The sequence below is a fragment of the Nerophis ophidion genome, linkage group LG14 (assembly GCF_033978795.1).
Source record: "Nerophis ophidion isolate RoL-2023_Sa linkage group LG14, RoL_Noph_v1.0, whole genome shotgun sequence".
In the NCBI taxonomy this organism is placed as follows: Eukaryota; Metazoa; Chordata; class Actinopteri; order Syngnathiformes; family Syngnathidae; genus Nerophis; species Nerophis ophidion.
In genome coordinates, this window is record NC_084624.1 from 35,894,522 (window position 1) to 35,916,002 (window position 21,481).

The following is a 21,481-nucleotide window of genomic DNA, read 5'->3' on the forward strand; positions in this document are numbered from 1 at the left end:
ACAAGTCAAATCAGCTCTGTTATTTTCCGTTTTTTCGACTGTTTTCCGTACCTTGGAGACATCATGCCTAATCGGTGTGTTGTCGAAGGGTGTAACAACACGATCAGGGACGGATTCAAGTTGACTTACGTGGAGTGTGCGTCAATTAGCACGGCATGCTAATCGATGCTAACATGCTATTTAGGCTAGCTGTATGTACATATTGCATCGTTATGCCTCGTTTGTAGCTATATTTGCATCCAGCCTTTCCCTCCACCCACATTTAATGCCAAACAAACACATACCAATTGACGGATTCAAGTTGCACCAGTGTCAAAAGATGCGAAAGTCCCTTGTTTGTTCTGCACATTTTACCGACGATAGCGATGCTACGACAGAGATGTGTGGATATCCTGCGAAACTCAAAGAAGATGCGTTTCCATCGATAAAGTCAACAAAATCACAAAGGTGAGTTTTGTTGATGTTATTGACTTATGTGTTAATCAGACATATTTGGTCACGGCATGACTGCCAACTAATCGATGCTAACATGCTATTTAGGCTAGCTGTATGTACATTTGTAGCTATATTTGCATCCAGCCTTTCCCTCCACCCACATTTAATGCCAAACAAGCACTTACCAATCGACGGATTTAAGTTGCTCCAGTGGTCAAAAGATGCAATCCTTGGGTAGAAGCCGATCGCCGAATAGCTTTATTAGCTATTCGCTCAATAGCTTCAGTTTCTTCTTCAATTTCGTTTTCGCTATCTGCCTCCATACTCCAACCATCCGTTTCGATACATGCGTGATCTTTTGAATCGCTTAAGCCGCTGAAATCCGAGTCTGAATCCGAGCTAATGTCGCTATATCTTGTTGTTCTATCCGCCACGTTTGTTTGTATTGGCATCACTATGTGACGTCACAGGAAAATGGACGGGTGGATTTACAGATAGGGAAAATCAGGCACTTTAAAGCCTTTTTTCGGGATATTCTATGATGGATAAAATTTTGAAAAAAACTTCGAAAACCAAAATAAGCCACTGGGAACTGATTTTTATTGGTTTTAACCCTCCTTGAAATTGTGATAATGTTCCCCTTTAACAAAATCAGCGGTTTTGATTGAAATCAATTTGGAAAATTGCCTGAATTTAGTGTAGGAGTATACCTTTTAGCTATTGATAACGAATATGGGTCCGATAACAAAAAACAAATACCTGATTTTATCGACTCACATGTAAAATCTTCGAATCCATCGTTCGTATACGAGCGGCCCTACAGCATGTGGTGGGCTCTAGGCTACTAGGATGAGGTAGCAGTTACACAGCAGCTAAGCACACATTAGCATGCAAGCAAGTCATAAGAAATAAGTGTCTTTAATTGAACAATATTTCAGTTCAAACAGTTATAGTTGCATAAGTCACCACAGGAGAAGCGTATTAGAAAGTATCCAGTATTAAACGTGTCCGCATCATTCAACTTACTGCATCATGATCTTGATTAATTAATGTGGCCCCTAGATGTCACGTAATAATCCATCCTTCCATTTTCTTTGTCCCTTTCGTAGTCGCATATTTGTTTTCTTCCATTATTGTATCACATTCTGTTGTTTGGACTTCCTTATTTCCTGTTTATTCTGTCACCATGGTAGCTTATTGGTTCACCTGCCCCTTGCTTTCTACACACGCCGTCATCACCTCCCTTATTTAAGCTCGCCCCTTTTCTCATTCATTGTCGGACTCTAGTTTGCTTTCTCGCAACTGCTGATGACTTGTTTTGTATGCTCTTTCTCGCTAGCTTCCACGCTAAGCTTTATTTTATTCCTAGCTTTCATGCTAGTTGTTTTGTTTTTCCCTTTTTTTGCCTTCGTGCCAAGTATAGTGTTTCAGTTCATAGTCCTAGCCTCCATGCTAGCGCCATTTGTTTACCTTTCTGTTAGCACCAGTGTTTTATTCCCTTAGCCTTTTATTTGTTAAAAAATACTTTATATCTTACCTCAAGCTGTGTTTTTTCCCGACGCATTTTTGGAGGAACATCGTTATGCCACACAGTCTTCACACAGTCACTCACATTCACACACTAGGGCCAATGTAGTGTTTCCAATCAACCTGTCCCCAATGTTTTATTTTTGGTTATAAAAACATTTAAATAAGATTGTTTGGGTAGCATTACATTAAAACAATGAAGTCAACAACTTAATATTCAAACTTCTTTTGCAATCCTGCTTTTGTTTCCTACCTGTGTTTCCCTCTCTCTCTCTCTCTTTCTCCCTCCCCAGTTGCCGGCAGGCGTCCTGAGCACGCCTGAGGCCAATTACCGTTTAGCTTCTTAAAGCTGATTACTGCTGGTTCTTTCCTTCGCGTCGTTCCCGACACACAGTCCATGCTGATCAGCTCTTGGATTCTAAACTGTTTTGGTCATTTTTTTAAAGTCATTTTTCATGAGACTAACACTCCCACCCATGCCATAGTTTTATTTGTGTTGTCTTGTGCTTGCTAGAATAAAAATTGTATTTTTGCTCTCATGCTCTACTTCTGGGGTCCAACGTGAGACCGAGTATAACAAATTCAGTTGTGAAAATGTTTAGTTTTTTCTTCCTTAATGAAACAACTCTGTTCTCTGAAACTCTGCATATTCCATCCATCCATTTTTTACCGCTTGTCTCTTTCGGGGTCACGGGGGTGCTGGAGCCTATCCCAGCTGTCGCCAGACAACATTCACACAATCGGGACAATTTAGTGTTGCCAATCAACATATCCCCAGGTGCATGTTTTTGGAGGTGAGAGGAAGCCGCAGTACCCGGAGGGAACCCACGCAGTCTCGGGGAGAACATGCAAACTCCACACAGAAAGGTCCCGAGCCCAGGACCTTTGTATTGTGAGGCACACGCACTAACCCCTGTGCCACCGTGCTGCCCACTCTGCATAATATTACAACTTTTTTCCACATAATGTTATAACAATGTAGTCTTTACCCAAATAGTATGACTTTGTCTTATTACAGAATGTTTCTTCTAATACACATTTTTATCCCCTAATATTTAATCATAGAATACCATTTTTTTTTTTAGAGGGTTGTATACAATATTTTTTCTGCAAAACATTTTTACTTGTGATACACTATATTGACAAAAGTATTTGGCCAATGCAGTCGGATGCAGTGGTGTAAAGCACGTCACCACTGGACTCGAGAGCAGTGGAGACGCATTTTCTGGAGTGATGAAACACACTTTTCCATCAGGCAATTTGATTGGACGAGTCTGGGTTTGGAGGTTCCCAGGAGAAGGGTAGATTTCGGACTATTTTGTGCCGAGCGTGAACTTTGGTGGAGGAGGGATTATGGTGTGGGGTTGTTCTTCGGAGTTGAGCTTGGCCCCTTAGTTCCAGCGAAAGGAACTTTGAATGGTCCAGTATACCAAAACATTTTGAACAATTCCATGCCACCAACCTTGTGGGAACAGTTTGGAGCGGGCCCCTTCCTCTTCCAACATGACTGTGCACTAAGCAAGGTCCATAGAGACATGGATGTCAGAGTTATTTGTTGTCGAACCCCAAGATGCAGGGACGGAGGCAGGCATAGAATATGAAGACATTATTTAAAATAAATAATAGAACAAGAACAAACAAAAAGCACGCACGTGGGCGGAATAACAAACTAAAAGAGCTAGCACTGGGAGCTAGAAAAACAAAAAGGAACTTTAGCATGGAAGCTAGAGGATAACAAACAGAAAAACTGGAAATAGCTAATGGCTAACAAAAACAGCTTACCGCTACGACGACCAGGACAAGATGTAGCACGACAGGTAATGGCTGAAATGATGCCAGACCCGACAGGTAGCAAAGAAACGAGAGTGACATGAGGCAACGACAATACAAGTCCGAATGACAATACAATGATCCAGCCCTGACTGGAGGAACAAAGCAGGTAAAGTAGGAGCTGGCTGATTGACTACAGGTGTGACCAGATGCCAATCAGCCGCAGCTGAGTGAAAACAGGACACAGGGAGACAAACAGGAAGCTGAACCAAAATAAGAGCACTAGACAGGAACTAAGGACAGGAAATACTAAACACACAGAGGAGAAACTAAAACACAAACAAACTGTCAGTGGCAACTCTGACAATGGATGACAGAGTCTGGTGTGGATGAACTTGACTGGCCTGCACAGAGTCCTGACCTGAACCTAATAGAACACCTTTGGGATGAATTAAAAACTGGCCTTCTCGACCAATAAACACACCCCGCAACCTTGTGGACAGCCTTCCCAGAAAAGTTGAAGCTGTAATAGCTGCAAAAGGTGGACCAACATCATATTGAACCCTACGGGTTAGGACTGGGAATGCACTTCAAGTTCATATGTGAGTCAAGGCAGGTGGTCAAATACTTTTGGCAATATAGTGGATGACTTAGCTATCCTAAAATGGTATGCTATAATCCTCAATACACAACTTTATTCTTATAACACAACATCTTGTCATATTGTTCCTGCTCAGTGTGGCCTCCCTGCACTTTTGTACTTCGACAAACATACATTGTTTCTATAATGTTTAGTCTAATAAACTGAAAAGATCATCTGTAATGATTTTTTAGGAGACCAAAACAAACCGCCCTAATACATTTGTCTTTTTCGCCGCGTCAGCATCCCTGCCACAGCCTGTTACGACTGTTCTAATGTCGTTTTAGCCATGTGCGTTATAAATGTTTATGCATACACAAGACAAGCAGTGCACTGATCGGGGTAATGCTTGTAGCTCTGGGTCACATCGCGCAGTAATCACATACAAGAAAATGACGTGCACAAACAAAATGTCCAATGTCATCAGAAGTACACAGTGCATGCACATGCAGCCGAGCCTGCACTGTCATGAGGTCCGAATTAAACACCCGCCGCACTTCCCGCAAAGCGCTGCTTCCGCTTAATAAATGCAATAACCGCGTAAGTGAGGACAGTTGTTACGCTGAAGTAAAGCTGTTTGTTTGCAAGCTGTTAGTCTCACTTGTCTGCTGTGCTGTGAGACACAATGAAGACACTGATGCTGAACATGCACAAGCCGAGAGTTCTCACATAAGATTCAGAGCAGATGTGTCCACATTTTTTCCACAGTGGGCCATATACCGTATCGTTTTTCATATATAAGCCGGATAAAGGAGTTATATATACATATATATATATATATATATAAAACATTCTAAATGTAAAAAACTTCCTTGTGGTCTACATAGCATGTAATGGTGGTTCTTTGGTCAAAATGTTGCATGGATGATGTTTTACAGATCATCTTCGAGTCGCTTTCTGACAGTCGCTTGAGGATGAGCCGTTTTGTGGGTGGTCTTATTTACATGGTTCACCTTTGACAGCGTCTTCTCCCCGGCATCATTGTTGTAGCGGTGTAGCGTGCAAGGACGGGAGTGGAAGAAGTGTCAAAAGATGGAGCTAACTGTTTTAATGACATTCACACTTTAATAAATCTTTACTTATATCAATAACAGAGCAGCATCTCCTTGTCCGGAAACAACAACACCGGAAACAGAACTCTATAATAACTAAAGTTCCTTGGATGAATAATGTAAACTCACTATACCGGTATGTTTTAGCACTTTCATGGCAGGTTTACTGACACATATAAGTAAGAACTCTACGCTACCTAATATTGGAAATGGCAACAGCGAAGGATGAATGTCCCATAACAAGAAGATAGAGAAAAAGAAGAAAGTGATTGACTATGATGTCTGCGCGCAATCTTGAAATCTTTCAGGATTTATGCCGATTCCAAATACAGATCAGCAGGCACCAGAGGGTAAGAAAAGTTGCTTTTGCATACTATTGCGAAGCAAAACGCCAGATAATATGTCTTACCTTATACACACATCATAATAGTACTCCTACGTTAAAGCACAGTGCAATCAATCAAGCGGTGCAGCTTCATAGCTTACCAAAGTCGTACTAAAACATGTTGATGGATTTTTGAGCGCCTTATGTTTGACTGCCATTTACTGGTCACACTTATCATTACACCGTGTACCAAATAAAATTGCTTCGAGGTCAGTAAGCAAAACCAGTATTATTCCGTACATCCGGGTTATAACGGCCGTGCGTAGTGGGTAGAGTGGCCGTGCGAGGGTTGCAGGTTCGCTTCCCACCTATTAACATTTAAATCGCTGCCGTTGTGTCTTTAGGCAGGACACTTCACCCTTGCCCCCGGTGCTGCTCACACTGGGGAATGAATGATGAATGAATGATAGGTGGTGGTCGGAGGGGCCGTAGACGCAAACTGGCAGCCACGCTTCCGTCAGTCTACCCCAGGGCAGCTGTGGCTACAGATGTAGCTTACCACCACCAGGTGTGAATGAATGATGGGTTCCCACTTCTCTGTGAGCGCTTTGAGTATCTAACAATAGAAAAGCGCGATATAAATCTAATCCATTATTATTATTATTATTATTACGCATACTGTCGAGTTTTGAGGGAAAAAAGGATTTTAAGTACGCCTTTCTGCGTTTTCTTGGTTTATATTATTTTTAGATTCTGCTACAGCCAGTCAAAACTGAGCTGCAGACGGAAAATGGCTTTGGAGCCACAATTTGGACGTCCCTAATTAAGAGGCTCAACAGTTTGTTAGTTCCTGTTTTTAAATATGTCAGTAAAGTGTGTGGTGTGGACAAAATGCATCCATTTGGGGTTTAGGACTTGTCTTTTAATCAGCACTTGGAGAAAAATAATGGTTAGTTGGGGGGTTCAAATCGATGGAAAGTGGCACGAGTCATCGATGTTGGAATTAAAAGAGACGCAGACTTTCCACTCTTTGCTTTGGCATCGAAGGCGCCGGCGTCCCTTTCTTCTTTTCTGCTCGGTCACGGCTCGGAAAAAAAATGAAACGGTAGGGGGAGGACGGGTGGGTGAGCAAACAGACCGACCTTAAAGTGGGTACTCGTCACCTAACGTAAGCCGTGGACAAAGGTGAGGTTGGAGGTGCACTGCCGTGCCGTGCCGTTGATGGGCCACACGCTGAGGGGTTGGGTTGCAATGTTCTCTTAAAAGACGTGCCAAGTAGTGGCTGTTGAATGCACAGCAGGACTCAGCCAAGACACACAGAGACAACTTGCTGTGGAAGCAGCAGGCCTTCTGCCATATGGACATCTTTAGCCGTACTTCAAAATATGGTTGTTTTTGCCGCGCTGGATTTAGGAAAGGAAACACAGAACTAGGGAACTAGAAAGGTATGGATGCTGAGTATTAACCCACCAGACTTTATCTGGATTTACAGCTTATGCATATACCCCAGGGGTTTTCCAGTGTTTTCCACTAAAGGCTATAACTGAAAAATAAAAGAAAGCACAGGGCCACTTTGATTGACTTTGTACATCAAAGAAGCTAAAATCAATTCAATGCTAACTATGCGGACAAAAAAGATTAATTTTAGAGTATAGGATACAGTTCAATGGGTTTTCTATTTCTTGTTTTGGTAACACTTTAGTATAGAGAACACATATTCACCATTAATTAGTTGCTTATTGGGCTTCACGGTGGCAGAGGGGTTAGTGCGTCTGCCTCACAATACGAAGGTCCTGCAGTCCTGGGTTCAAATCCAGGCTCGGGATCTTTCTGTGTGGAGTTTGCATGTTCTCCCCGTGAATGCGTGGGTTCCCTCCGGGTACTCCGGCTTCCTCCCACTTCCAAAGACATGCACCTGGGGATAGGTTGATTGGCAACACTAAATTGACCCTAGTGTGTGAATGTGAGTGTGAATGTTGTCTGTCTATCTGTGTTGGCCCTGCGATGAGGTGGCGACTTGTCCAGGGTGTACACCGCCTTCCGCCCGATTGTAGCTGAGATAGGTGCCAGCGCCCCCCGCGACCCCAAAAGGGAATAAGCGGTAGAAAATGGATGGATGGATAGTTGCTTATTAACATGCAAATTAGGAACATATTGGCTCTTAATTACTCTTTATTAAAGGCCTACTGAAATGAGATTTTGTTATTTAAACGGGGAGAGCAGGTCCATTCTATGTGTCATACTTGATCCTTTCACGATATTGCCATATTTTGGCTGAAAGGATTTAGTAGAGAAGATCCACGATAAAGTTCGTAACTTTCGGTGCTAAGAGAAAAGCCCTCCCTCTACCGGAAGTCGCAGACGATGACGTCACAAGTGTGGGGGCTCCTCACATATTCACATTGTTTTTAATGGGAGCCTCCAACAAAAAGTGCTATTCGGACTGAGAAAACGACAATTTCCCCGTTAATTTGAGCGAGGATGAAAGATTCATGTTTGAGGATATTGATAGCGACGGACTAGAACACCCCTGGCCTAGCAAAACACAAACTGTACATTTGGGAGTTAAACCTTTTGTTTCCTACAGTAGAATGTTTAAATATTCCTGCAGTACCACAAGCACCTGCTGATGTTTGTCTGTACATATGTGCACAGTATGTATTATTACTATTGCTATTTTGGGGGTTTTTCGTTGTGTTTTACTTTGTCGCTGTATGTAGAAATTGCACCACTGAAGTAGAAGTTGGTTGCATGTGCTCTTTTGATGTTTTTTATTTCTTAAAGGACAGCAGCCCCGCCTCCGGAGGCCCTACCATACCCTGTTGCAAGTCTTGTGGCATTTGTGTCGTGACATGTGTATATGTGCAATTGCTCAACTTCTACAACATATGTCAGTATAATAATGAAAAACAGTTGCCAACGCGATGTTTACATTCACTTTGACAACCGGCCCTCTACGGGCAGCCAGTTTTGCTAAAACCAAAACGAGTTGGACACCCCTGGACTAGAATAAAAAATAAAAAACGCGATTGCATTGGGACGGATTTTGATGTTTTTAGACACATTTACTAGGATAATTCTGGGGAATCCTTTATCTTTCTATTCTGTTGCTAGTGTTTTAGTGAGTTTAATATTACCTGATAGTCAGAGGTGTGTCTCCAGGAGTGTCTTGACGCCAATGTCTCAGGTTGAGTCGACGGCAGCTATGGACGGCACAAGCTCAGCTTTTCTCCGGTAAGAAGCAACTTTTTAACCACAATTTTCTCACTGAAACCTGCTGGTTGACATTCCGTCATGATCCATGTTCGCTTGACATAGTAAAGTTTCACCTCCAGGAATTTTAAACAAGGAATCACCGTGTGTTTGTGTGGCTAAAGGCTAAAGCTTCCCAACTCCATCTTTCTACTGTGACTTCTCCAATATTAATTGAACAACTTGCAAAAGATTCAACAACACAGATCTCCAAAATACTGTGTAATTATGCCGTTAAAGCAGACGACTTTTAGCTGTGTGTGTGTGCAGGGCTCATACTTCTTCAAAACGTGACGTCTTGCGTACACATCATCATTACACGACGTTTTCAAGACGAAACTCCCGGGAAATTTAAAATTGTAATTTAGTAAACTAAAAAGGCCGTATTGGCAGGTGTTGCAATGTTAATATTTCATCATTGATATATAAACTATCAGACTGCGTGGTGGGTAGTAGTGGGTTTCAGTAGGCCTTTAAGTACTTATTAATGCCTTATTCGGCATGGCCTTATTATACAACCAGTAAGCCATTAACTAAGAATCTTCCCGCAATAACCTCAGTATGATTGCTTATAAGTAACCCTAAACCTAACCCTTATATGTTCCCCCAGTGTCCAAATAACTCTAAATTAAGTATTTGTTAATTTAATAAGCAACTAATTAATGATGAATATGTTCCCCATACTAAAGTGTTACCCTTATTTTCTTCTTATTCTTAAATTGTAGCATTCTACTCTTTAGATGACGAGGTTATAATTAACATACATATTCATTAATGTTCAAAATGTACCTGAAATTAAACAAATACTATCAACATGTTGCATGTCGGACGCGGAAAGTATGCTAAACCACCGTAGTATGGTTTTTTTTTTCCACTACAACACACTCCTTAAAACGGCATTGACACAAAGGAGCTGGGCATTGAGCAGTGGAAGTTAAGTTAAAGTACCAATGATAGTTGCACACACACTAGGTGTGTCGAAATTATCCTCTGCATTCGACCCATCCCCATGTTCACCCCCTGGGAGGTGAGGGGAGCAGTGAGCAGCAGCGGTGGCCGCGCTCGGGAATTATTTTGGTGATTTTACCCCCAATTCCAACCCTTGATGCTGAGTGCCAAGATGGGTTTATTCACTATGACGTTAGTATCTTTAAATGTTTAAATTCAATCCTTGGTGACTGACGGGTTGTTTTGGTAGCGGCTAAACTAGCATGTAGCATAATGTTTTCAGGTGATGACGTCTGTGCTAATTTTAGACATTATTGGGAGGTACTGTATTGATGGATGGAGCTAACTTGTCAGAGTTTGTTTGAGGTGAACCCCAAGTTGCAGAGAAGGAGGGAGGCATTTTGCAGGAAAACATGATTTAATTTAAATAGTACAACAAGAACAAACAAAAGGGTACTAACACAAAGCACGCACAACGCGGATAACAAACTAAGGGAGCTAGCATGGGAGCTACAAAACAAAAAGGAACTTAGCATGGAAGCTACCAAGAATCGAGCAGGAAACAGAAGTCGTACATGTAATATAAAAACAAACTTGGAAGCAGGGTACAAAAAGCAGTAAGCTAAAAACCGCAATCAAACATAGCTTAACGCAATGCTGCATAGACAAGACAAGACAAGATACGACACGACAGGTAGCAACGACAAGAACGACATTGGCATGACAATAACCCAGCAACTGACTGGAGGACAAAAACAGACTCAAATAGAAGTGGGCTGATTGACACCAGGTGTGGCCAGGTGCCAATCAGCCACAGCTGAGGGGAAACAAATCACTCAGGGAGACAAACAGGAAGCTGAACCAAAATAAGAGTGCTGACAGGAACTAAGGACTGGAAATACTAAACACACAGAGGAAAAACTAAAACACAAGCAAACTGTCAGTGGCAAGCCTGACTTAACTGTTTTAATGACATGCAGACTTTCACTTGAACCAATAACGGAGTAACCAACGGTCCTACCAGAACTCTCTAATAACTAAAGTTCCTTAGGTGATTAATGTAAACTCAGTACACAGGTATGTTTTAGCGCTTTCATGGCGAGTTTACTGACAGATATAAGTAAGAACTTTACACTACTTTATATTAGAAATGGCAACAGCGGAGGATGAATGTTCCATAACAAGAAGATAGAGAAAAAGAAGAAGCTTATCAACTATGGGGTCAGAACAGACTACAAAGGCGGACACACGCAAATTTTCAGGACTCATGCAAATCCTAAATTCAGATCAGCAGGTACCAGAAGGTAACAAACGTCACTTTTTCATAATATTGCAAAACAAAACGCCAGACAATATGTCTTACCTTATACACACACCATAACAATACTCGTATGTTGAAGCACAGTACAATCCACCAAACTGTGCAGCCTCATAGCTTACCAAAGTCATACTAAATTATTTGTATAGATTTTTGAGCGCCGTGTGTAATGTTTTATATTTTCAATGGAACATATTAAATTGTGGTATTGTTTACTTGAGTCATATTGCCGTTTACACATACCTCTTATGTGTGACTGCCATCTACTGGTCACACGTATTATTTCACCAATGTAGCAAATAAAATAGCTTTGTCTTACCTTATACACACACCATAGCAATGCTCGTATACTGAAGCACAGAACAATCCACCAAGCTGTGCAGCTTCATAGCTTACCAAAGTCATACTAAAATATTTGTATATATTTTTGAGCGCCGTGTGTAGTGTTTTATATTTTCAATGGAATATAGAAAATTGTGGTATTGTTTACTTGAGTCATATTGCAGTTTACACATACCTCTTATGTGTGACTGCCATCTACTGGTCACACTTATTATTTCACCAATGTAGCAAATAAAATAGCTTTGTCTTACCTTATACACACACCATAACAATACTCGTATGTTGAAGCACAGTACAATCCACCAAGCTGTGCAGCTTCATAGCTTACCAAAGTCATACTAAAATATTTGTATAGATTTTTGAGCGCCGTGTGTAATGTTTTATATTTTCAATGGAACATATACAATTTTGGTATTGTTTACTTCAGTCATATTGCAGTTTACACATACTTCTTATGTGTGACTGCCATCTACTAGTCACACTTATTATTTCACCAATGTAGCAAATAAAATAGCTTTGAGGTCGGTAAGCACAACAAAAAGTATTCCGTACATTAGGCGCACCGGGTTATAAGGCACACTTTTAAGGATATTAAGTGAGCCTTATAGTCCGAAAAATACGGTATTCATTTTTACCGTGACTATGCTGCTTTTTAGGCTGTTAGAGAAATAACTACTAAAATGTTTTCCGAGCTACAAGCAAATTGTCTTACTGAGGAGTCGCAGATTGTGTCCTCCAAAAGCCCGACATGCATCCGCTTCAAAATGCTCCCAAATGACAGATGTACTGCCATGAAAAGCAGGGCAAGTTGAGCGAGGTATTTGTGTATTTGACATGTGAGTGTGAATGTTGTCTGTCTATCTGTGTTGGCCCTGCGATAAGGTGCCGACTTGTCCCGGGTGTACTCCGCCTTCCGCCCGAATGCAACTGAGATAGGCTCCAGTACCCCCCGCACCCTATAAGGGACAAGCGATAGGAAATGGACGGATGGATGGACGTGTTTGGTGTTTAATCACTGTTTTCGCTGCATGCAGGTTTGTTTCTGGATGGAAAAACATGAGCGATTACATCACCGACTATCATTGACAAATTTGATTGAGGATTTTTGTCGACGACGTCAATGAATGGTTGCGTACCTGCGGGCTGAAAAAGGCCACCGAGTTGCACTTTGGACACCGCTGGTCTACCCAAACAGACCTGCGGTGAATGAATAAAAAAAAAACCAGCCACAAACATTCCAAACTACAACATATACAGAGGCGCACAGACCACCAAATAAGGAAGAGAATGGGTTAATGCTGTATTTATTGAGGTAACTGTCAATCCTGACCAAATTAACCGTCAGTAACATTTAAAAGTCTTACTAAATGCGCCGATTAACGCCTTTATTGAATTAATTACCATTGGGATTAAAAGCACTGGGTATAGACTGGCTTTGTCTACCTCTGCAAGCGCTTTAAACTGATGTTTACAATGAACTCATCCTATCGTTCATTATTGGTTTGATTTTCACAGTCTTTATAGCCACCATATCACTACTTTAGCAGTGCATTGTGATGCAGTGAGTGAAAAGTACATCCACGTTGTTAAGCATAAACCAGGGGTGTAAACTCATTTTAGACGGGGGGGCAAATGGAGACAAACCTACTCCCAAGTGGGCCAGACTGGTAAAATCACGGCAGGATAACTTAAAAATAAAGACCACTTCGGATTATTTTGTTTGTTTGAAAATAGAACGAGCACATTTTGAAATTGTACAAAACATAATGTTGTTTTGCTTTTTTTAGAGTTACCTGTTGCGGTTAATATTATACATACTTTCTGAATAAATTATGTGATAATGTTCATCAGTCAACTCATTGATGTTAATTTTCAATCAAGATAAAAACAATGACATCAAGTTAAATAAATGAATAAATAAATGGGTTCTACTTGTATAGAACTTTTCTACCTTCAAGGTACTCAAAGCGCTTTGAAACTACTTCCACATTCACACACTGATGGAGGGAGCTGCCATGCAAGGCGCTAACCAGCACCCATCAGGAGCAAAGGTGAAGTGTCTTGCTCAGGACACAACGGACATGACGAGGTTGGTACTAGGTGGGGATTGAACCAGGGACCCTCGGGTTGAGCACGGCCACTCTCCCACTGCGCCACGCCATCCCAGTATTACAGTATTTTATTTAATTACAGTATGTTATTTATGTAGTTTGATCATTTTCCTCGACTAATGTACTAACATAATGTGGTCTATTTGTAAATACTGCATGAAGCATCATCTACAAAAATACAAATAATTGCTATTACAACATCCAGTGGACACATTTAGGACAGTTCTTTCGTTCATTCCAAAATTTCAGGTTACTTTTTATACTTAGCAAACTTATTCTGCGGGCCGGATGAAACCTGTTTGCGGGCCTGATCCGGCCCTTGGGCTGTACGTTTGACACCCTCGGCATAAACACATGATCATATTTGCAAAGGCAGAGTTAACTGCACTGGATCTAGCATGTGGAGCATGTTTAACGTTATCGTCTTCTCTGGGGGTGTTAATTCCTAGCGCTGATTTCATAAGTTGCACTCAGTTGCATCCTTAACTTTGCCCGAGGCATGTGGTTTGAAAGCGTGCATCAAGCAAGTTCAGAAGCTTTGCAAACAATTAAAAGGCATGCATTGTCAAATCCATGAGACGGACAGACTGACAGTATGAGGGTGATGTCGATTAATAATATATTTGATGCATATTTGACCCTGGAATGTGCAAAAATTGCATTAATTCCATTTTGTGTTGTTAAATTTCTTTGCAATAGAGTATACTCGGTGGGGGTCCATTTCATGTTTAAAAAGGCCTACTGAAAGGAGATTTTCTTATTTAAACGGGGATAGCAAATCCATTCTATGTGTCATACTTGATCATTTCGCGATATTGCCATATTTTTGCTGAAAGGATTTAGTAGAGAACATCGATGATAAAGTTCGCAACTTTTGGTCGCTAATAAAAAAGCCTTGCCTGTACCGGAAGTAGCAGACGATGTGCGCGTGACGTCACGGGTTGTAGGGCTCCTCACATCCTCACATTGTTTACAATCATAGCCAGCAGCAACTAGAGCTATTCGGACCGAGAAAGCGACAATTTCCCCATTAATTTGAGCGAGGATGAAATATTCGTGGATGAGGAAAGTTAGAGTGAAGCACTAGAAAAAAAAAAAAAAAGGCGATTGCAGTGGGAGCGATTCAGATGTTATTAGACACATTTACTAGGATAATTCTGGAAAATCCCTTACCTGCCTATTGTGTTGTTAGTGTTTTAGTGAGATTATATAGTACTTGAACGTCGGAGGTGTGTGGCCACGGGTGTGTTGACCGCCAGTGTCTCTGAGGTAAGTCACGCAGCTGCAGCAGGACGCAAGCTCCGCTGATGTCTCCGGTAAGAACCGACTTCTTACCACAATTTTCTCAGCGAAAACTGCCGGTTGACATGTGGTTAGGATCCATGTTCGCTTGCCCGCTGTGTTCCATAGTAAAGCTTCACCTTCGGGAATTTTAAACAAGAAAACACCGGCTCTGTTTGTGTGTGGCTAAAGGCTAAAAGCTTCCCACCTCCATCTTTGTACTTTGACTTCTCTATTATTAATTGAACAAATTGCAAAAGATTCAGCAACACAGATGTTCAGAATACTGTGTAATTATGCGATTAAAGCAGACTACTTATAGCTTGCATCGGGCTGGAAAATAATGTCCGCTACAACCCGAAACGTCAAACGCACGCGTCATCATACCGCAACGTTTTCAACACGACACTTCGCCGGGAAATTTAAAATTGCAATTTAGTAAACTAAAAAGGCCGTATTGGCATGTGTTGCAATGTTAATATTTCATCATTGATGTATAAACTATCAGACTGCGTGGTCGGTAGTAGTGGGTTTCAGTAGACCTTTATCAGCACTTTAACTGGCACATAATCCCGGTAAAGATGTTAAGAAAGAGCATGTTTGGTGGACTGCATTTTTTTGGGAACATTAATTCACAATCTTTATAAGGGACAAGAACACATGTCTCTTTCTAAAGCATTCTAATTCGTAGATAAAAATCTGTTTACAATGGAGCCTACGGTAGTCATGACGTCATTGCGTTTATTCCGACCATATAACTCTCAAAATAACAATCCGAAAAGTGCCAACAATACTCCATTTACATTTTGTGACCTGAATATTAACAAAGTATAAGTGATATTGTTATTACAAGTGTGAACATTAAGGACCTAAATTAAGCAGCACATTGATCAGAGGTTACTTCCTTATGCTGCTGTATTGATATCAACAGCTGATGAGCTGCTTTCTCTCCTCGGAGCTCGTGAAAGTTAATTCTAGATTACAAATTGTGTCTCTTACCGTGATAGTTAAATGATGTGGACATAAACTGAGAAATTGGTCAACTTTCACAGCAAACTAAGAAACGGAAATGGTGGAAAAAAAACACAAGAAATCTTGAGTCATTCTTTATCTAAGCGTAAAAATGTCAGCTACCTAACAGTGACAGCAGACATTGTATAGTAAGTGATGTTGTATTATGCTTGTTTGCTCTCAAGGGAGTTTGCATGAGTCTTAGTTGCAGTTGAAGGAAAAAGTGAAATTAATGCGCCAGTCAAAAAACGTAAATACTACATGTTATTATGAATGCGCCTGTTTTTACATTACATATATACTTACAGTGTGTACATAAAAACCTTGATGGAGGTGTTCTGATTATGGCTGGGCGATATTTCGATATACTCGATATATCGCGGTTCTGTCTCTGTGCGATATAGAAAAGGACTACATCGTGATATTCGAGTATACGTTTGTTTTAAAATGTCTCTGACAATCATGCATTTTCTGTTTTGGAAATGACATGAATGTTTGTGCCACTTCTTAATAACTGTTTAATAAATACAGTTTTTGGTCAATTGACTTAGTTGTGATTTCCCTCTCTGCATGAAAGTTTAAAATGAGCATATATTAATGCTGGATCGGTTCGCAGCCGAGTGTGAAGCGACCGGAATGAGAATCAGCACCTTCAAGTCCGAGTCCATGGTTCTCGCCCGGAAAAGGGTGGAATGCCATCTCCGGGTTGGGGAGGAGACCCTGCCCCAAGTGGAGGAGTTCAAGTACCTAGGAGTCTTGTTCACGAGTGAGGGAAGAGTGGATCGTGGGATCGACAGGCGGATCGGTGCGGCATCTTCAGTAATGCGGACGTCATACCGATCCGTTGTGGTGAAGAAGGAGCTGAGCCGGAAGGCAAAGCTCCCAATTTACCGGTCGATCTACGTTCCCATCCTCACCTATGGTCATGAGCTTTGGGTCATGACCGAAAGGATAAGATCACGGGTACAAGCGGCCGAAATGAGTTTCCTCCGCCGTGTGGCGGGGCTCTCCCTTAGAGATAGGGTGAGAAGCTCTGCCATCCGGGAGGAGCTCAAAGTAAAGCCGCTGCTCCTTCACATCGAGAGGAGCCAGATGAGGTGGTTCGGGCATCTGGTCAGGATGCCACCCGAACGCCTCCCTAGGGAGGTGTTTAGGGCACGTCCAACCGGTAGGAGGCCACGGGGAAGACCCAGGACACGTTGGGAAGACTATGTCTCCCGGCTGGCCTGGGAACGCCTCGGGATCCCCCGGGAAGAGCTAGACGAAGTGGCTGGGGAGAGGGAAGTCTGGGTTTCCCTGCTTAGGCTGTTGCCCCCGTGACCCGACCTTGGATAAGCGGAAGATGATGGATGGATGGATGGATATATTAATGTAGTATGAAAAAGAATGTTTTAATGTAGACACATAGAATCATTATACTGCTGTGATTATATGCATCAAGTGTTCATTCAAGGCTAAGGCAAAATATCGAGATATATATCGTGTATCGTGACATGGCCTAAAAATATTGAGATATTATTAAAAGGCCATATCCCCCAGCCCTAGTTTGGATGTTTTTTTTTAAACGTTTTATAAACATGGTCAGAATGTGAGGGGCAGCAACACAATTACATACACAGGGTATGTAATGAATGCAGCTAATGAGCGACTGTTTTGGATTCCTGCTGGAACAGAGGGAAAATTATAATTTTCTTATGGTTTGCTTGTTAGATGATAACAAAAAGCCTGCTCTGTGGCCTTGTGGTTAGAGTGGACGGTCGTGAGTTAAAACCTCGGCCGAGTCATACCAAAGACTATAAAAATAAGACCCATTTCCTCCCTGCTTGGCACTCAGCATCGAGGGGTTGGAATTGGGGGTTAAATCACCAAAATGATTCCCGAGCGCGGCCACCGCTGCTGCTCACTGCTTCCCTCACCTCCCAGGGGGTTAACATAGGGATGGGTCAAATGCAGAGGACAATTTCACCACACCTAGTGTGTGTGTGACTATCGTCGGGACTTTAACTTTAAGGGGACTTTTGCTCGCATTTATTTACCAATTACAATGCAGAAGAATTGAGAATGACTGGCAAAAATCATAAAAAAGTGCAGTTCCCCTTTTAATCCTCCCGAAAACCATGGTGTCCTCTACAGTGGGCATTTGTTTGTGGTTGGAGTTGCAAATTTTTGACACCACACCACCAATTTCTCATGCCGGTTCTCAGGAGAACACAAGTGCATGATATGAGGGACAGCATCACAATTACGGATACAGGGCAAGTAATGCATGCACCTATACACTAAAAAATGTTGGGTTAAAAAATAACCCGATTTTAATCCAACTGCTCGTTCAGAATAGGATGAACCCCTTAATGTAGTTATTTTAACTAAACATTTTGGGTTAAAATTTTCAACTCAACTTTTGCGTTGAATTATTTAACCCAAAAGTTGAGTAATGCTAACTTAAGGTCGGTTGATTCATAATACAACTATTGGGTTGAATTATTTAACCCAACAGTTGAGTTATGCTAAATCAATGTTGGTTGATTCATAATAAAACTAATGGGATGCATGTTTTTAACTCAAAAGCTGAGTTATGCTCACTACAATTTTGGGTTATTCCAAACCCAACTATTGGGTTGTGTAATTTAGCGCTGCTTGACCTGATAGTTGGTTAAAAAGGATATATTTTACTGCTGGTTTGTCCTATTCCTTCCCAACTACTGATCACAAATATCTTTATTCCATTAAGATATACTCAAAAGCAAGATTTGAGTGAAATTTTTTTTTTTTACAATAGTTGCCCTGTATGGTCATGCATTTTTACTGCATGGATAGTTCTCCCAGGATGCAGACAACGCGCAGGCATGGAAATGATTTATTGTCCAATAATCGTGCGGGATACAAACAAAAAGAGCACCAGCGTGCCGATAGCACGGGGAGCTAACGGGATAGTGATAAATAAAAACTTAGCATGTAAACAGGCGAACAAAAAGGCAAACCTTAGCTCAGGAATCAAATTAGTATCCCTCGTAACTGTTGCGTGGAAGCTAATAAGAAAGCCAGACTGAGTGTGGAGAAAAGCACGGAATAAGTAGCTCTCTGATTAGTGCCCAGGAGCAGGAGAGTGTCCCGAAAACTAATCAGAGGCAGGTGCAAACAATCTGCCATCATGGCAACAAAATTAAACCCTGGGGTGCTCAGAACCGGAACTGAAGGAGTCAAAAACTAAACAAACATTATCCGGGCAGCGGATCATAACAAATATTAGTTCTATACAGCATACTCAATTATTTTCATATACATAAGATGTGTGATTGTAAATAAAGTTAATGAGATTAGTCTTTAATAAAATTCCCGGTAACACTTTAGTATGGGGAACACATTCACCATTAATTAGTTGCTTATTAAGATGCAAATTAGTAACATATTGGCTCTTAATTTGTCCTTATTAAGTATTTATTAATGCCTTATTCTGCATGGCCTTATTATAAAACCAGTAAGCCATTAACTAAGAGTCTTCCTTCAATAACCTCAGAATTATTGCTTATTAGTAACCCTAACCCTAACCCTTATATGTTCCCCTAGAGTCCAAATACCTCTAAATTAAGTCATTGTTACTTTAATAAGCAACTAATTAATGGTGAATATGTTCCCCATACTAAAGTGTTACCAAATTCCCTCCAAGAAAAAAGTAAATTTTTATCAAAAAAAAAAAAACCTTTTACCCAAAAATGCGTTACTCTTTGAAAAACAACCCACAAATGGTTCATAGTTTTGAAAACCCAGAATTGAGATAAAATAATACCCCTTATAACTCCCAAAAGTGATTGCTCCTCATAAAAATAACTCCAAAATTTAACCCAACACTCGATAACCCGACAAAAAATTTTTTTGGGTGTGTGTGTAATGAGTGACTATTTTGGATTCTTGGTGGAATGGAGGGGGGGAACAAAATCATCCTTTTCTTGCGGTTTGCTTGTCGGAAGATAAGAAAAGGAAAAAGTCTTACCAGGCAGAACGTGCAGAGCAGTGAGATGAGAAGCAAATCCAGATTGTGGCGCATGAGCACAGTGGATCCCATCACTGATGACCTGCTGCAGTCACACTTCATCCTCTGGAGTGCTTGCAGGGGCTCCAAAAGATGCTGATGATGCTCAGATTAAAAATATTCAATCTAATTGTTGCTCTTTTCAAAGCAGAGCGAGCTTATATATATAAATATAAATACAGTATATATTTGTTCTCACTCCATCTGGCCTCTTGATGCTTATGCTGGTGAAATCATGCCTCTGTAATCCAGCAGCCGGGCTTTAATTTCCTATAATCTATGTGTTCACTTTGCATCCGACTTTCTTTTTTTTTTTTTTTTTTAACCCTTCCTTTGCTTCTGGTGAAATCACAGCCACATGTCAGCACTATTTATGGCGCTCTGGCTCTGCGGTGGCAAGTTCAAATGAGTCTTTGTAGGGAAGAAACCGACGCTTTATATATTTAGGTCTCTTAAAAAAAAAAAAAAAAAAAAAGAGGCGCCCCTCTGACTTAAACACTTCAGTATGGAGAAATGTAGTCCAGGCGCCAATTTCCTCTCAAAGACCCCGAAAAGTGAAATTAAGTAGAATTAAATAAAGTGGGGGGGTCACTCATGTCACCATCCATTGTGATGGTGCACCCACGTAGCGTGGTCCCACACTAGAGTAATTTTTGTTTAAAGAAAAAAAAGGCAACTTTTGCGCATCAATTTGCTTGGAGGCGCGGCGTCGCAACAGTCAAATTGGAAGTGGGGGGCGCGCCACTCGCGTCATTTACACTCATCACGTCCTTCCACGCGTGGCACTAACTCACTAAATTACTTCCACCCACACAGAAAGCCGGTATTCTCCCACGGAAAGCCAAAACCCGCGCGCAAAAGACTCAAAAAAAAAAAAAAAAAGACGCACGCGTAAAAGGACTTAGTGGTTATAACGCGCACTGACAAAAAAAAAGTTTCTGGCGTGGTGGAAGAAGCTGTGGATGTGTCAGGCTGGAGCTCGGCAGTGACTGTGTGGACATGGAAAAGAGGAGGAGGAGGAGAGAGGGAAGGGGGAGGGAGAGAAGGCAGGTAGCAGCCGCTCATTGGCTTCCTCCCTCTTACGTGGGAATAAACCACCGCTCTGACATGACATATTTCCTCAGCCCCGCAAACAAACTGTACATTCAACGAATCGCCAAACCGCTTTTTCCCTCCCCATCACTCTCTCAAAAAAGGTTACATGTTGTATAGCAGGGGTAGGGAACCAATGGCTCTAGAGCAGGGGTCGGGAACCTTTTTTGGCTGAGAGAGCCATGAAAGCCAAATATTTCAACATGTATTTCTGTGAGAGCCATATAATGTTTTTTTTAAAACTGAATACAACTAAATGCGTGCATTTTTAAGTAAGACCAACATTTTTAGAGTATAATGAGTCTCTTATTATTTTGAATAACATTGTTATTCTGAAGCTAACCAAT

General features: G+C 41.3%; 1 protein-coding gene across 2 annotated transcripts in view; it reads right to left on the reverse strand.

Moving 5' to 3' along the window:
• Nucleotides 1-20,484, reverse strand: part of pth1r (parathyroid hormone 1 receptor) — a 213,176-nt gene extending 192,692 nt beyond the window's left edge. For both annotated transcript variants that reach the window (XR_009809620.1, XM_061920547.1), the window contains exon 1: nt 20,004-20,484. Coding sequence is in view for 1 of the 2 variants with exons in the window: in XM_061920547.1 (XP_061776531.1) it covers nt 20,004-20,105 (102 nt within the window). In the remaining variant the exon portion in view is untranslated. The remainder of the gene's footprint in view (nt 1-20,003) is intronic.
• Nucleotides 20,485-21,481: the final 997 nt, after the last annotated feature.